At 60.1% G+C, this 16,653-nt stretch overlaps 7 protein-coding genes across 7 annotated transcripts; 3 read left to right on the forward strand and 4 right to left on the reverse strand.

Moving 5' to 3' along the window:
* Positions 1–42: 42 nt before the first annotated feature.
* On the reverse strand, positions 43–1,176 carry PLICBS_005187 (uncharacterized protein; the record flags this gene model as incomplete). Its single annotated transcript, XM_018318837.2, has 1 exon — positions 43–1,176. The coding sequence occupies one exon, from the start codon at positions 1,174–1,176 to the stop codon at positions 43–45; it is 1,134 nt and encodes a 377-aa protein (XP_018181311.2).
* A 1,011-nt stretch (positions 1,177–2,187) lies between these two features.
* Positions 2,188–5,124, reverse strand: PLICBS_005188 (uncharacterized protein; the record flags this gene model as incomplete). Its single annotated transcript, XM_018318839.2, has 1 exon — positions 2,188–5,124. One exon carries the CDS (start codon positions 5,122–5,124, stop codon positions 2,188–2,190), a length of 2,937 nt encoding a protein of 978 aa, XP_018181313.2.
* Positions 5,125–5,827: 703 nt separating this feature from the next.
* On the forward strand, positions 5,828–6,484 carry PLICBS_005189 (uncharacterized protein; the record flags this gene model as incomplete). Its single annotated transcript, XM_018318840.2, has 1 exon — positions 5,828–6,484. The coding sequence occupies one exon, from the start codon at positions 5,828–5,830 to the stop codon at positions 6,482–6,484; it is 657 nt and encodes a 218-aa protein (XP_018181314.2).
* Positions 6,485–6,832: 348 nt separating this feature from the next.
* Positions 6,833–7,824, reverse strand: PLICBS_005190 (BAR adaptor protein Hob3; the record flags this gene model as incomplete). Its single annotated transcript, XM_018318841.1, has 5 exons — positions 6,833–7,434; positions 7,486–7,559; positions 7,610–7,655; positions 7,708–7,758; positions 7,812–7,824. The coding sequence occupies 5 exons, from the start codon at positions 7,822–7,824 to the stop codon at positions 6,833–6,835; spliced, it is 786 nt and encodes a 261-aa protein (XP_018181315.1).
* A 327-nt stretch (positions 7,825–8,151) lies between these two features.
* On the forward strand, positions 8,152–8,748 carry PLICBS_005191 (aminoacyl-tRNA hydrolase; the record flags this gene model as incomplete). Its single annotated transcript, XM_018318842.1, has 1 exon — positions 8,152–8,748. The coding sequence occupies one exon, from the start codon at positions 8,152–8,154 to the stop codon at positions 8,746–8,748; it is 597 nt and encodes a 198-aa protein (XP_018181316.1).
* A 2,257-nt stretch (positions 8,749–11,005) lies between these two features.
* Positions 11,006–12,648, forward strand: PLICBS_005192 (uncharacterized protein; the record flags this gene model as incomplete). The annotated part of the gene is made up of 4 exons (XM_018318843.2): positions 11,006–11,089; positions 11,157–11,473; positions 11,562–12,239; positions 12,300–12,648. The coding sequence occupies 4 exons, from the start codon at positions 11,006–11,008 to the stop codon at positions 12,646–12,648; spliced, it is 1,428 nt and encodes a 475-aa protein (XP_018181317.1).
* A 777-nt stretch (positions 12,649–13,425) lies between these two features.
* Positions 13,426–15,827, reverse strand: PLICBS_005193 (SCF ubiquitin ligase complex subunit; the record flags this gene model as incomplete). The annotated part of the gene is made up of 4 exons (XM_018318844.2): positions 13,426–14,114; positions 14,167–14,278; positions 14,329–15,051; positions 15,108–15,827. The coding sequence occupies 4 exons, from the start codon at positions 15,825–15,827 to the stop codon at positions 13,426–13,428; spliced, it is 2,244 nt and encodes a 747-aa protein (XP_018181318.2).
* Between the last annotated feature and the right edge of the window lie 826 nt (positions 15,828–16,653).

Raw genomic sequence — 16,653 nt, forward strand, 5'->3', positions numbered from 1 at the left:
TGCTGACCGAGTAACCGTGTTGCCGCCTCAAAAAACGCCGCTTCACCAACGGACATGCCTGGCCGTCTTTGCATCGGTTCCAACCTCAGCACCACGCCCTCCGAAGTCCGCGCTTCCCTGCCCGCAAAGTCTTCTCCGAGGCTTCACATCCGGTAAGCTGTCCCAACCATCCACGTCACCCTGAGCACGGGCCAGCCAGGGGTCGTCGATGGTGATGCTCTCGACGAGCGGGCTGCCAAGCCCACGGCTCTTCATCACGAGGGTTATGTCGCCGGCGTCGATGCGGGTGCCGCGCTCCCACCGGGACTGGTTGCATCTAAGAGATTGACGGGCGTCGCGTATAGTGAGGCTGAGACTGGTGCGATGGCGGGCCACGTCGTCAATGTCGCGTTGTAGACGTGCGAGGAGCGCGCCCAGCTTGAGCGCTGTGTGACCGTTTTGAACCGGAACTTCCGGCATGTCAAGGACCGGGTTACAGCCTGGAGCCTCCAGTTCGTCGAGGTATTGCTCCAGATTCCCTGCGAACGTCTCGGCCCAGGGAGCAAGCAGGACGTGTTGCTCTTTTGCCTTGCCGGCCGTGCGGCCATCATCGCCATCACGCTCTTCCACAGGCTGGCTACCTTGATCTGAGACCGGTGAGGTAGAGTCTGACGTCTGATCTCTACCGTCGCACTCGTTGTTGCATCCGGCCTCCCTATCGCCACACCTCTCACAGGGTCGTGGATGATTTGTGGTTTCTGCGTTATTGACGATGTCGGCCAGGTGTTGAAAAGCGTCCGATGTTTCAGGTGCCGTATTGAGGACTTCGAGCCAAGTATCTTCAATTGTCAGCCAGCCCTCCTCTTTGCATTCAGTGGACGAGTTGGCTGGCCAGCTATCCGAGTCGCCCATGGCCCCTCTCTCCCGTGTAATCGCATGGGTTGTCCACCCCAGCTCCGAGGTCTGGTGCAAGTCGTCTGGGAAACGGACCTCGAGGTCTTGGAGCTCAGACTCGGCTGGCTTCGGGAGCGGAATCACGGTGGCGAGGATCCCGATGTCATTAGGTGTGGCATAGGTAATGGCTCTCTGCCGCAACCGTTGGAGGGCATAGAGAAGTGCATCCGCCTTTTCCAGGAACAGCAATCGGCCTTTGTGGGATATCTTGGCCGTGTCGGTGATTTTGGAGCCCCATCGCATCTCGGGGCTTGGGAGCGGTGGGGTAGTATGAGGGTGTCTCGTTCGCACGGCTGCGCGTAGGCAGTGGAGGTGGCCTGGATGAGCTTTTGACGTGTCGCTGAAGCTCAATGCATAGACAAGTCCTGCTCATCGGCTGTAGAAAGGACAATGATAGGTTCTGTGTGCAAATAGCATCAGATCTCTGTAGCCTCTCTGTTCAAACTCGATCTCGCGAAGGGTGGCCGAGGGAGGGGCAGCAGTGAACGGAGTGACTGGAACCTGCAATTAGATTCTGCGCGCAGCCTCATCCGCCGACGAACATGCAGGTAGCCGCCGCAACGAGCCAGATCACCAGGGCAGTTTAAGCCCCGAAGATTCACTGCACTGCAGCTGACTCACCTCGGACTCGACTTGTGACGGTGCGCCTTTCGTCTCGCCCCCTGCGTCGTGTGGAGTGTGGGAAAGGAGAGACAGGCGCGCGGGAGCAGGCCTTGAGGCCACTGGCAGAGTCCGCTACATCGCGAGAGACAGAGGACGGAGAGAAAGCAAGAGAGAGGGGGGTCACGCAACGCGTGGCGATGCTTTCTCGCGGCATGTGTGAGTCAGGAGGCCGAGCAACCTCGTTGCCTCCTTCCATGTTGTGGCCGGAGCGTGGGAGCCCTTCTTTCCCAAAACGACCAGGACATGTGGTGAAGCGGTGAGCAGGCTGGGCTCGGACGTGTAGTCCACAAATTGATTGTTTGTATATCGTCTGACGGCGTCCGCCCGTGGAGAGCAGCCGCCTGGATTGCCATGTAAAGGTGCCAATGGTCCGCGTGTTGTAGTGCCAATTAAAACGACGAGTTATACACCACGGCTGCGTCGGAGATCCCACTTTACACGGATTATTCCTACACTAGCCCGCCGTTGATCTGCTGCGCTTGTACATGGACCCTTCGTCCATCATCATGACCTCTTGTACGCCCGACGCCGAATCCAGACACGGAGACTTCTCCTGCTCCACCGCCGAGCAGCTCGACTTGGCTCTCGCCCCTAGCCGTCAGCTTCCCGTCTGAGAAACATTTCGATGACGATGCGCTCCTTTTCTTTCATGCCGCGGTCCTTTTCGTTGCCTCGAAAGGCGAGCGGGCCTATGATTTCTGCATATCGCTTTTCTCGAATACGTCGTCGCCTTGTGCCGTCGCCGTCGCTTTTGCGAAAGCTAAGACGCCGGCTGAGGCTCGGCGACGAGTCGGCGGTCATGGCCGAGCTGAGTTCGGATGCGATCCGCGACACCGTCGAGGTAAGGAAGACGAACGCAATGTTGTGGTTGGGAGCAGTCGACAGAACGTCCAGTACCTGGTTCTTAACGTCAGGCCAAGCTGTTGCAGGCAGCGAGGTAAGGCTCGGGAGGCATGTTGAAAGCTTTGCCCAAAGGTGTGGTGGCACAAGCCCGTCGACGAGCGAGGCCAGGAAGAGAAGTAGCACGGCCGACAGTAGCTCCAACTTGTGCGCCGACGAAAGCTCCACAGGCATTGCTTCGAAGATGGACACATCCGTATCCAGGGCAGCCACGATCCCGGCCTTGATCGCATCTTGCTCCATCAATCCGGCGGACCACGTCGATGCGTCAAGGGGCCACCCTGGATCCTGCGGCAGCTTCATGTCCTCCAGCATAGCCTCGTCGGCAACACACCGCTCTGCCAGAGTTTGGATCGCCTCGGTCAGCTTGAAAAGCTCCTTCGGCGCCGAGCAATGGACATCCGAATCGTACGGGATGGCGCCCGTGATACCCCTATCAGACACGAACTTCCTGATGCCTCCATCCGGGACACGAATCAGCTCGTCGATAGATCTTCCGAAACAGGTAGGAAGCCATGTGCCACGAACAGGTATGAAGTGGTCCCGGCCGTCCTCGACCCGAAGCACCAGCACATCCTCGATCTTGGCCTGCCCATCATTGAGCGATCTGAGGTGGGAAATGGTTGACACGTGGGCTTCAATGTGTGCGAGGACCGTTTCTCCGGGCTCCAATGTCACTGTCCGTCCCAACTTATCGTTCATTTCTTCATCCGGTCGGATGAAGGAGGTTTTCAGCCAAGACAAGCATGCGCATTCGCCCTCCTCCGTGGTTGGCGTTTCCACGAAGGAAAAGGTCGCCGGTACACCGCTGGTGTTGGCAATCGTCACAATGGCATTTTTTCGCTCCAAGAAGGCGACGTCGCCAAAGTCGACGGCATTGTCGCTATCTTTGTTGCCTTCGACAACGACGGTGATCCCGGGTCGGCCCTCGTTTTCTGCTCGGTCAAGTTCGCGGGCCACTTCAGCGTGCACTCTTGCCTTGAGCTCTGGCACAACAGCGTCGTACTCTAGCGTGAAAACGGATATTATGGGCTTGTGGTCGGAGGATGTGATGCGCTGGTGCGACGTATAAATGTCTTGGCTGATGCGATCCACATAGCCCTCCTTTGTCATGACTTCGCCAGCTTGATCCTGGTTGTCAGCCGCCTCGTCGTACTCGTCATAGTCCAGGCCGGGGTTTCCGGCACCCTGGTCGTCGGCGTCTGTGTCTGGATCGTAGCTGAACAGAACGTCGTCATCTTCCTCCAGTCCCCGCGACTTCATCTCCTCGTCTTTTTGCTTGGCAGCCTTTTCTTCCTCCATGCGCTTGTCGTGATCCGTTTTATCCCTGCGAGTGCGATACAGGATACGATCGCACCAGCTTGGAGAGCGTCGCTTTTCACTAGAGTCAAACAGGCCAACGGTCCCGACATCGTATTTGTAGGAAGGAAGGAATGTTATGGGACCCTCTCTCCATCCGTCTTCAAAGGCCTTGCGTTGCGCAATGACCCGCCGGAGCTGATCATGTGGTAGCAGAGAGTCGAGTGTTGCTTGCAGCGACGTCGGATCCTGGCTTGGATCCTCGGGGAAATCGTCGGGGTCAGGGAGGGATGTCTCCGAGTCGAAGCTCTGCTCCGCCGAGTGGACGGACGCAGGTATCGTGGTGTCGTCGTCATCACTGTCCGAGTTCTTCATGACGATAACGCCCTCGCCCTCCAGCGGTGCGGGAGGCTTGCCGCTGGTCAAGTCGTACTCGCCTCGAGTATGCAGAGTCAGCAGCCTCCTGATGTCTTCTCCCGGCAGCCCGTCGAGGCGGAAGTTGAGGTCCCCAAACCAAAAGGCAAAGTCTTCGTCCCCGATCTTCTCGCCGTCGTCCTCGGCCACGCCGGAATGCACCACCGGGTCGAACTGGGTCTTGGAAAGGATCTGGCCCACGTCCCAGCACCGACGGTCGAGATACGATGGGCCGGCACCACTTGCCAAGTGGCAGTTGACGAACACCATCCGAGTTGTCTCTCCAAGGACAATCCTGGTGGTGACGGCGCCTTTGTTGCCGAAATACCCCAGCACTCCAGTCCCAACCTGTTTGGTGCTGACATTGGTAATCGTGGGCGCAATTTCGGGGGATGCGTATATGAGCAGGAGAAGCCCGGTCATCTGCTCGGCGGCAATTCGTTCGTATCCCGGGGGCAGGGCTGCTTCGATTGCGCCCTGCCAGCGGTCCATGGGCGAATTGTCCGTGTAGACGGTGCGGTTCACGTAGTCCCTCGTAAGGCTAAGATCCACGACCTCCTGCAGACCCAGTACGTAGAGGCCGATCTCGTTGCCGCCAATCAAGTGCACCGAGTCTGCATCTTCGTCTGCCGACTCCAACCTTCTGTGCTCGACTGCGGTGTTGCGCGAGAGGTCCATCTGTGCGAAGCTCTTGTCGAGGCCACCGCCGGCGACCAGCCAGCTCGCCAGGTCCTTATCCGTGCCGGTGCAGGCGGCAACGTTCCACGTGCCAATCTTGACTCGTATCTTGTGCGGACGGACATATTCGGCTCGTCTGGCGTGGACGGCGCGTGCGAGAGACTGGGGTGTCGATCCTAGGTCGACTGGCTCGGACTCGAGGGAGTGCTCCGAAGGCGGAGCCGACGTATTCGTCATTTCGAATTATATTGTACAAGAATGAGGGGAATTCTGTCGTCCTTTGGCTCTGATATGGTGCGTATCCCGCTCGACCCTGAACGTCTAGCTCATAGTGCGGAGGGCGCATCGAACGTGGGAGCGGGCGGCGCGGGCGAGTGTGTACTTGTCAAGATCGACGAGGGCAAGCGGCAGCAATTAATACACGAAGAATGCTGGCATGCCGCAGGAAGCTGCGGCAGATCACTCAGACACGACTCAGGCAAGCAGTGAAGCCCAGTCAGTCGTTGCGTGATGATGGGCCAGAAGAGCAACCTTGAACGAGCGGATGACCCGTGACCCCGCGGGCGCAAGCAGGAAGCGCGATCAGCGTCATTACCTCACAGGCGCAAGCCCCTTATCGATAAGCCTGCCGCCTCGCAATGCGCGGGACTGGATGCTTGCAGCTAGGCGGCGACAGCGGTGGGCCACCTCGCCCGCTTGCTGCAGTCGCCATGGCGCATCACGGCCAACTCCCCAGCGGCAGCTTGCCCCAAACCGAGGCTCCTCCAAGAACAGTCGCCGTCCGCGATCATATTATATTGCAGCAGCAATCATCGCTCTTTTGCCTGGACTCCGAACCCCACAGCAGCTCGAGTCACTCAACCAGCGGCCACTGAACAGACAACAGACCGCCCTGCCCGTTACTCACGTCCATCGCCCTTCAGTGGGCAATCGCGCAGCCATGAGCCGAGCAACACCGCGCAAGGCGCGTCACACCCGCAATCCCTCCAACCTCATCCCCGCCGTCTCCGACTACGAGTCCGACGCCGCCGCCATGCAAGCCTCGTACGCGCCGCCGCCACCGCGGACCAACACGGAGCTCAACCTGTCCGTCCTCCAGCGCTACCTGCCCTCCATCCAGGGCATCCTCAGCATCGCCGCCAACGCCGTCATCTACACCTTCGACAGCAGCTCCGAGAGCTGGGACAAGTCGGGCATCGAGGGGACCCTCTTCGTCTGCGCGCAGAGCCCCGCGCCAGGGGACGCCAGCCACCACCCGCGCGCCTGCGTCTTCGTCCTCAACCGCCGAGGCCTCGACAACCTCGTCGTGGACCTCGCGAGGGTGAGCCATGTCGAGATTGCGGGCGAACTGGTCATCCTGCGGGTTGAGGCTGGCTGGGAGGAAGGCGACAAGGTACTTGGCATCTGGATACACAACGACAAGGACGAGACACGCGAGATCAACGGCGCCATGATCCAGGAGAGCTGGAAGGCCGTGCAGTCCGTCGGCGCGTCCGGACAGGGTCAGGAGGCAGGCCCAGCCATGCAGGCCATAGGAAGGCGCCTGTCGCTGAGCGATTTGTTTGGGAAGCAGAATGGTGCGGCCGCAGGGCACTGAATTGCCGACGACATCACTGACGATCAACGAACTACATCAGCTGGCGGCACGCCAGCGCTGTTCCGACTACGCCCGATCAAACGGACTCCAGCAAGACAACCATCACCGTTCTCACGCCACATGCGTCCCGAGGGCGCGACCTGGAGAGAAGTCGCTTGCGATTGCATAAAAGCAAGAGGATATAAGACTAGCCATGTCCTAGCTGTCCACAGGCTTGCAACTATCTTCGGAGAAGCCGAGCCCGGCGAGGCTGCAAACGCCGCTCCGCAATTCCCACCCTTGATGTTCCTCGCCGCACGTGCATGGCCCGTAGCTCGTGAATGATTCTTCTTACCCATGTCATTATATTTACACCGTGCCGCTGATGCTCAACTCGCGAATCTCCTGAAGGACCTGCTCCACCCTAGCGTCGAGGTGGCCCTCGGCGTACTGGTCTCTAGTGTCGGCGTCAAGGTACTGCTGCACCTGCGCCATGCGCGAGTATGCCTCGGCGCAAAACCTCAGCTGTATCTTGACGAGGGCCTCGAAGGTCGGGTCGAGGTAGGGCACGCGCAGGTCAATCAGCTGCGGCAATTCCGAGTGCAGCTGCTCGTTGAGCTGTTCGTAGGCGGCCTTTGCCATCTCGAGCTCCTTCTCCGTGCGGGGCAGCTTGGTGGCGTCCTTGTCGGGCTTCTCGACGAGGCGCTTGACCTTTGCGCGCAGGGCGTCGTAGTCGAGCAGCTTGTGCGAGCGCTTCTTGATGCACTCGTTGACGTCGGGGAAGTAGGCGCAGAAGCGCGTGATGGGGTCGAGGACCGTCGTCCGGTAGGGGCCGTCGAGGGCCTTGATGGTCTCGGCGTCGAGGTCCTCGACGGCTTGCTTGTAACTCCGGCTCACGCCGTCCCGGGCACCCGAGTCTCCGTAGAAAGCGTCTATCGTTTCGGCTATTCTCATTTGCGATGCCGTCATTGCTGGCCACGGTTAGCCTCGTCAAGGTCGCCGCACGAATTCGGCCGGCGCACCTCTAAGAGAGTCTAGGTACCCCTTTGCCTCTTTTTGTAGTCGCAACGATGCCGCCTCCATTGTTCGGAACCGTCTGCGAAGCGTCAGCCGGGTCACCGCCGGGCCAGCCAACCGCCGTCGTACCTCTCTTCCAGTTCATAGTCTCTGTCGTTTGTCTTCTCCACATGCCCTGCGCAACTCGTGAGCGCCTCTGCCAAGAGAATGCGCGGTCTCGTACGTACCCGTCTTCATCATCACCTGCGTCGTCGCGCGGTTCACATTCTTCTTGAACCCTGCAACCTGGTCAGCCCCTCTCAACGCGGCGGGGTGATTCAATTGCGCTTACCCGCCCACGACATCTCGGCTGCTGTTCTCTCGGAGGTTCGGATAGGTATGTATCAAGGGAGAAGCCGTCGAGCTCCTTGCTTGACCGCGTAGGGTGCAGTTGTCAAGCGCAGCATAGGTCAGCGAGGTGGTGGTGACGAGGCAAGTCGACTGTCCGCAGCCAGCCAGCCACGATGTTTGCCCAATCGTCTCAGCTACGTCAGTGGTGGGTGAGGCGCAGTCAGCGATCACTGGTCGCTCCGCCACACCTGCCGAATCACGTGACTGCGCGTCGGCCTCGTCGATCGCCTGGAAAATGTGGGCAAAGATGCTGTCAAGACACTTTTCGCTGGCGCGTCAACATGTTCAACCCGCGGTTCCTGGTCGTCAGCCTAGGTAACCCGCTCCCAAAATACGAGAGCCTGCATTCGGCTGGCCACTTTGCCCTCAAAGGCCTCGCCAAGGTTCTTCGGCAGCACGCCTTCACCGAGGTGACCCTGGGACGCCAAAAGTGCCTGGTGTCTCAGGGGCCAAAATATACTCTCGTTCAGTCTCCAACCTTGATGAACGTCTCTGGGCCATTTGTGGCGCGGATATGGCAGGAAATGGCCAGGCAAACAGACCCGGCCTCGCTGAGCCTTGTCATCGTGCATGACGAGTTGGAAAAGGACTTGGGCGTGGTGCGGCTTACACCCTGGGATCGCAGCCCCCGAGGCCACAATGGAATCAAGAGCGTCAAGAAGTCTCTATCCCAGGACAAGTATCCGCAGTCACCTTTTGCGCGTATAGCTGTGGGCATCGGGCGGCCCGAAGCCAGAGATGCGGCCACAGTCAGCAACTACGTCTTGGCCAAGATGTCGTCGGATCAGAGGACAACCCTGGAGGAGACGGCGCCATTTGACGTCGCCAAGCGTCTCGTCGAGTTGGAAGCCGAGTGGAGGGCCCAGGTTGAAGGTTGAGGGCGGAGCCAAGATCAGGATACACGGCATTCGGTCCAACGGGCCCTACGCAGGGCGACAGACAGGCCTGCAACAAGGCGAGACAGGCGGCTTCAGCTACGCATGCACACCAGGCTGCATCCACAGGACCATGAACGCAGCCCCACGAAACGGCACGTTCAGGGCGCAGGTACGATCACGGCAGGCGAGGCACGACACAACGCTGGATTGGTGGCTGGTCCCTGCAGCGTCGCTCCATGCAAGCCAAACGCCTACATTCGAGGCCAGGATCGGCACGGTTGACTCGGCTGAATATCTCGAAGCGTGCCGTCTCGAGTGGAGATGAAGGCAGGGACCACTGCAGCACAACAGGGCGGACCAAATCTGCCACCCGTGGCACCGCGGCCGGGCGAGGGGGTGTTGGAAGGCGTTATTCCGCAGTGGCAGACAAGCTCGGACCGGCAGGGAGGACTTCAGCAGCCTGGACTGCCCGGAACCGGACGTATGTATACAGGCTCGCGTAGCCGAGTGCGACAGGTACCCTTTCGCGCCCCTGGTGGTGCGGTTGCGATGCAACGACGTGGCACAAAGACTGTGGCTCCCGCCCTGCTCTCGACGCAAAGTACCGTGCAGGGCTGGAAACTGAAATAGAAACGAGTGGCCCCATGCAGTCCCGAGACAATCCAATAAAGACGCTGTGCTCAACCGCAAAGAAAGATGTCTGTTGCGTTACACCCCGAACGGAGTGCTGCACTAGACATCACTGAGTCTGAGGGTCCCGGTCTCGCACGGCCAATCCGGGGCATTGCGGAGTCGCGGATCCGGGCGCAGCCGCAATGGCAGTGCCAGTGCCAGTGCCAGTCGCAGCGCCGGACGTCCGTAGCGCAACTTTTGCCAGCCAACTCACACGTTTTACCGACAACATGGGAGCCTACCCGGCCCCGCCACGCCACACTCCCTCGACTCACAAGAAACGACGGGGGCCAAGGGGGCCACGATAAGCCTGGCAACATCGTCCAATCCGATTACACGGCCGCCTCCAAATGATTCCCGCCTTATCTTCTGACACTTATCAGTGCACACCACCACACGCGACCACCAGCCGCGCGATACCTATCAGCAAGCCGTTGGGATGATAACGCCCACCCCGGGGATAAGCACATGCTTTGCGTCACTGCTGCTGCTCTGCTGCTGCCGCCACTCACCTCTCTGTTCCCGTCGAGGACACAGCCAGCGAGCGAGACGGTGACGCGGGTGAAATTTCGCGCGCAGCGGGGCGACGCCTCGAAATCGCTCTTGTGTCAGCTCGTCGACTCGGATACCCGGCAACTTTGTCCCAAGGACCGAGTCGGCAAGGCTCCAGAATGTGCCTTGTGGGAGGCAGAATCGTGTGAGGATACTGCAGTATGTACTTCGAACGGAGTGCGGTGTACAGTCGGAGGCACAGAAGTTCCAGGCGCATTCAAGCTTAACCCTGAGCTTCAGGCGCGGTGCGACCCTGATTGACATCATGCCCAGCCGTGGCTGCGACAAACCACATGCGTGCTTGGGTCCTCTGCCCGGGGGCCGTCTGCTTTTAAACCCGCGTCGAACGAGGCAAGCGCTTGCAACCGCCGGATGGTCCCCCCGGACCCCCGGGTTTCCCAAGGTCCAACCGTCGGGGGCCAAGGAGCAACCTTGTCCATGCCACCTAAGAAGCCGCTCTTCGTTATCGGCGCAATCCCGGTTTGCTTCTCTGGAGGCGACCGGCGGTCACTATTTTTGTGGCGTCTTTATTGGGAGATAGGCGTCCCCCAACCGCGGCCGATAAGATGGCAGCCGTGAAGACACCACGCATCGCGACCATGGGCGCCTGGATCAGGGTGGCTGAGAAGGGGAGCCGTCGGTGACGGCCAGCCGAAGCGAAGGGCCTGTAACGGTCCTGTTACTCGTCGCTCACGCCCTCGCCAAGGGCCGTCATTCGAGATGGCTTAAATTAGTCCCCCGGCTGACCAAGTCTCCTGGTATCAAACGACGAGATAGGCAATAACAGCCAGACGTTCGCTCACACGAGGCTCGCCGGGTTCGGGGCGCCCCCCTGCATTTTGGAATCCCACGCATCTAAGCATACAGGATATATCTGCCGCGTCTGACCACCCTCGCTCGCGTGGTCTGTCTCCCTGGCCCCTTGCTCCTTTATCTTCTTCTCGCCTTATACCTCCTCGGCTGCCGACCCCTTGGACGCTGGATCGTGAGGACCTCTTTCGCGCCCGGCAGACAAAAGATCGAGTGAGACATCATGACGGCCACTTACAATGGCACTGCGGGGACCGCGGACGAGGGCTACTCGTCCGGGGTTCATGACCTCAATATTTTCTACGACGTGAGTCTTTCTCGCCCAGCTCAAGACTTCGCCCCTACGTGCTTGTATGACTGACGCTTTCTGGCAGACGGGCCACCTCGCCTTCCTCACCATCTCGGCCGTGCTCGTGCTGCTCATGATTCCCGGCGTGGGCTTCTTCTACAGCGGACTCGCGCGGCGCAAGTCGGCCCTGCAGCTGGTTCTGCTGTCGATGCTCTCCGTCGCCGTCATCGGCTTCCAGTGGTTCTTCTGGGGCTACTCGCTCACCTTTTCGCGCACTGGCAACGCCTTCCTCGGCGACCTGACGCAGTTTGGCCTGATGAAGACCATCGGCGAGCCCAACGGCTCGGCCTTTTTGCCCGACATTCTCTTTTGTCTGTACCAGGGCATGTTTGCCTCGATTACGTGAGTGTGCCCCTTGCCTCGGCTACCTGCGTCGTGGGCATCGACCTACCTCACAAAGAGGCTTCCTCGCTGACGAGACTCAACTCAGTCCCGCCCTGGCCATCGGCGCCGTGGCAGACCGCGGCCGCGTGCTGCCCGCCATCGTCTTCATGTTCGTCTGGTCGACCGTCGTGTACGACCCCATCGCGTACTGGACCTGGAACGCCAACGGCTGGCTCTTCAAGCTCCCCGCGTACGACTTCGCCGGCGGCGGCCCCGTGCACATCGCCTCGGGCTCGTGCGCCCTGGCCTACAGCCTCATGCTCGGCAAGCGCGCCGGCTACTCGCGCAACGCCGGCCTGCCGTACCGCCCGCACAGCGTCACCAACGTGGTCCTCGGCACCGTCTTCCTCTGGGTCGGCTGGTTCGGCTTCAACGGCGGCTCCGCCCTCGCCATGAACATCCGCGCCGTCATGGCCTGCTACGTCACCAACCTGGCCGCCTCGTGCGGCGGCATCACCTGGGTTCTGCTCGACTACCGCCTCGAGCGCAAGTGGAGCACCATCGGCTTCTGCTCCGGCGCCATCGCCGGCCTCGTCGCCATCACCCCCGCCGCCGGCTTCGTCACCCCTTGGGGCTCCGTCATCATCGGCATCGTCGGCGCCATCTGCTGCAACTTTGCCACCAAGCTCAAGTTCCTCATCGGCGTCGACGACGCTCTCGATATCTTTGCCGTCCACGGCATCGGCGGCATGGTCGGCAACATCCTGACGGGCATCTTTGGCACGTAAGTTGACCTTCCTCTTCTCTTGACTCTTGCTTTCAATGCTGACTCACACCTCTCTAGCTCCGCCATCGCTGGCCTCGACGGCAACGAGTACGCCCCGATCGGCTGGATCCAGCACAACTGGATCCAGCTCGGCTACCAGCTCGCAGGCATCTGCGCTGCCTTCAGCTGGTCCTTTGTCCTGACTTGCATCATCCTCTTCCTCATGAACCTCGTCCCCGGACTGTCGCTCCGCGTCTCCGCCGACGACGAGGACGTCGGCATCGACGACTGCCAGCTCGGCGAGTTCGCCTACGACTATGTCGAGCTGCGGCGCCATGTCGCCGACACCACCGGCCACGTCTCGGACCGCATCGCGTCTTCGAGCAGCAGCACCGCAGGCGAAAAGGTTGTGCCCGCGGTTGTCTAACCCAGTAAATGTATATACCCTTACGTGTCGTGCGGTTGAGTGGGGTCTCGTCAGAGTGCGGGATGGCGACTGGGGGCGTCTTCCTTCGTGATACCATTTAGCTACGCTTCAGCCCAAGATGGCAGGCAATGTTGATAGCATAATCTCACATTAAACATGGTCAATCTGCGTCCGTCCTCACCGTTCGCCGTCGCCATAGTCGTACTCTGTCTCTGCTTCTCTCCTTGCACGCTCCAAGTTCTCAAGTCATGTAAGCCGTAGACGTGAGACAGTTACTCCATTCAATACTCTGAAGCAAGTTTCAGCCCCTTTCCGCGCGCAGCGTTGATATTCTATCCTTTCCTTTCCGTCGCCCTTGTGCCGCCCTCGTGTGCTCGCCACGCGGCAATGTGTTAAACTGGTCGTAACGCTCACTCGCAGTGCGCCCGCAATCTGCCCGGCCAAAGGCTACCATTGCCCTCGGTGCTTCCCATGCGATATATCCGAGTCACTCCATAATTGTCGTCGCTATGCTGCCTGCCGGCAGGTTTCTCGCAATGAAAACATTTACTCCACCAATGCTTGCGGTCGACAGCAGTCGACGCTAGGAAAATGCTGCAGCCGCAAAAATAGCTGTCAATTGTACGGGCCTGCCAGCAGTCGTCAGCGCTATTCTGAAAGTCTACATTGCGCAGACGGCTCGTTGAGACTCACGTGTGATCGCCCGAGCACGACGTGCTAATCGAACGAAAATTGTGTGTCACAATATGTTGCCCACGCCCCATACGTAGAGAGAATCTATTCTCCAAGCGGGTCCTGGTGGTACGGCCACTGGACAGGCGCTGTGCTCGCTGTTGCGGGTGCACCATTGGCAGTGCTTGCCCCTTGAGTCGACGGGCCCGGATCAGAGCTCAGAGGAGCCATGCTGGCCTGAACGTGGCCATGCGCGCTGAGAGGTGGCGCGCCGCTGGCTGCTTCGTTGTTTATGAAGCTGGAGAAGGCCAGCGGGCCCAATGGGGCCGGTGGATGGTATGCAGAGGGATGGTACGCATAAGGATGGGCAGCTACAGGAGCACCGGATCCAGCGTCGGCGAATGGGTGCTGGCTCAGACTCGGGGCCGGGGGTGGAATGGGTATCGTCGGTGCTGCCTGGGGCAGAAGGGGGTTGTGCTGCGACCCAAGCTGGTTATGGTGTTGGTTCTGGACCTGCGCGTCCACGGCCATTTCGCTCCCATCCATGCCTTCGAAGTCGTTCTCCTCGTCGGCCATCTCATCGTCAAAACCTTCGCCCTCGGCGGTGGGCAAGTTGTTGGCCATGGCGTTGGACCGGCGAGCGGCCGCGCCTCGGGCTCGGCTGCCACCTGCGCGGTAAGGCAGGCTGTCTCGGAGCTCTTGGAACCTCGGGGACGTGTTAAGGAATTCTCGAAACTGTGAAACCATGCTTCCGGAGAAGACGCAGAAAACATCTCGCTGATGCTGTGTGAACTCTGCAGCACGTCAGTAACTCCCCCAAGGCCACCAGTCCGAGAGCAGACTCACCAGGAGGCGCAACGCGGCAGAACGCCTGGAAGTCGTCGCGCTGGAACGCAGCGACGCCCGTCAGGCTCAAGTGCGTCAGCCGAGGGCACGAGTTGAGGAGTCGCATAACGCTCTATACCCAGTCAGCATCTCGACGTTGCTTCGTGCGTGAGGGCTCCTTACCCTGAGTGTCAGATTCACGCAGTAGCTCAAGTGCACTCGCTCAAGACTCGATGCGTAGTACTCTCCGCCGACAAACACTCCACTAGCATCTCGTCGCACGCGAGGCCGGTATGCAGCCTCGGCGAGCGCGAAGACGCTATCATCGGTGATTGAGCTGCACTTTACCAGACCAATTCTCTTCAACTTGGGAAGCAACGCCAGGCGCTTCACCGAGTCGTCGGTGAGGTTGGTGCAGCAGCCCAGGTCGATATACCGGATTCGATTACATGCGCTGACAAGCTTCTTGACGCCCTCATCCGTGATCTGTCCGCAGTGGCCGAGATGCACGTAGTGCAGGTTCTTACCGAGTTTCGAGATGGCATTGACGGCTGCATCTGTAATATTGCGACACTTGGCGAGGACGAGGTTGCGCAAACGAGGCGCAGCATCGATAATCTTGGCGACAGCCGCGTCGGTGAGCCGCGTGCAAGACGTCAAGTCGAGTATCCGCAAATGCTCGTATGTCTGGCCCTCCGGCAGGCTCAAGAAGGCGTTATCGTCGATGAGGTCGCAACTGGCAAGGCGGAGCTCGCGCAGACAGTTGCCTTTGGACAGCAAAGCTGTGACGGGGCCGTTTCCAATCTGGAAACACTGGTACAAGTCGATCTCGAGGATATTCGGGCAGTGTTCGGCAAAGGCGAGGATTGCGTTGTCGCGGAGTTGGCCGCACTCGTTGAGTTTCAGCTACAGAGATTACGATTAGCAAACGAATGGCGCGCAGGACAGGAGCATCAGCTTACCCGCTTGATGTACTTGCAGCTTTGCGCAAGCGTGATCATGCTCTCATTAGAAATAGCCTCGCATCCAGAGATGTTGAGCCCCTGCAGTCGCTTGCAGTGCTCAGCGATGGCGTTGATGGATTGCTCGGTGATGTTTTTGTCGTTGGAGATGTCGAGAGCGAGCAGGGAGGCACTGTTCTCGACGAGAGAAATCAGGCCAGAGTCGGTGAGGCCACGACAGTTAGTCAGGGTCAGGCGTTCGACCCTGGTGCAGACGGCGAGCGGCTGGACGCTGCCATCGTTGACCTTATCGGCAAGGGAAGCGAGGTTCAGGCGCTTGATGAAGTCGCGGTACGAGAAGAAGGGGTGCTCGAGGCCCAGCGTCTGGCAAATGCTGCTGTGGTTGCGCCAGTTTGTACATGCAGGCCGGTGCCACAAGAGGTCGACTGCGTTCCTAGCCCAGCGTTTTGAGACAAGCATGCAGTGGTACAGATCGGACGAGGCGCTTAGCTTGGCGAAGACGCTGATGAGGATCTCGTTGGGCAGCCGGCTGACCGGGGGCCAACAGGCATCGTCGACCTGCATGTCCTGGAAGTTGGGCACGCCGAGCGACGACTGGGAGTCGTTGGCGCCCAGGAAGAAGTCGGACTCCTCGTTGTCGGCCGGGGCGGGCGAGGTGGTCGACGAGGACGAGCGGGAGTCGTCCTGATCGTCTGTCGGGCGGGCCGATCTAGTAGCCATGATTGCAAGTGCCGGCAGCTGGCGGCGTGAGGTTGGCAGCCGCGATCAGCAGGGCCTTTGTTTGGGTCGTTTTCGTCTCGGTCGGGCAGCCCGTGGCCGAGAGTCACGACGATGTCGAGATGTCGCCCGAGCAAACGGACGCGGTCGGGTCGAAGCTGTCGCAGCGATGGAAGGAGTGGCTATGTCGTAGTCGGGCGTCGACAGCTAGGAGCTCGAGAAGATGGCCTCACGGCTACGGTCGAAATGAAAAAAAAGGCGGCTGAGCCTTGACCAGGGTCAAGCACAGGGCGGCGTGCACGACGAGGACGCAGTTGAGGGATGACGTCGAGCTGCCGGGTCAGGTGCAGGCAGGTCTCGGCTTGTGGCCGCGACGGATCTGGAAGTTGCGGCCGATGCCAGGGTAGCTGAGCGGCGGGCAGCGGGCGGAAGGGTTGAGGGCGTGGTGGATGACAGGAGTTGCCGTGACGCGGGCGGTGATGGAGGTGATGACGGGAGCCGGCGGGAGGGCGGTGGATGACGGGAGGTGCAAGTCAGCAGGGGGTGGTGGGGGGGAAATGTCCTTGGATGCCAGCCGAGACGGGGCGGAGAGTGACCTGAAGGCGGCCTGGTGAGGTGGGTGCCCAGGTGCCCTACGCGTGGGGTGCTCGCACGGGATCTGCCCCGGAGCCGCCTTATTTCAGCGGCGTCTGGTCCCCGCCGCTGCCTTGCCAGCTCTGTGGCGGCCCAGTGCTGTTTGTTTGATGCCGAACGCAGAACGGGGCAGCAAAAAGGCGCCATCCCAGATGCTGCGTTCCTTACGGTATCTACAAGTCCAGGACGGCGAGTC

This window comes from Purpureocillium lilacinum (genome assembly GCF_023168085.1).
Source record: "Purpureocillium lilacinum CBS 284.36 DNA, scaffold_4, whole genome shotgun sequence".
Lineage (NCBI taxonomy): Eukaryota > Fungi > Ascomycota > Sordariomycetes > Hypocreales > Ophiocordycipitaceae > Purpureocillium > Purpureocillium lilacinum.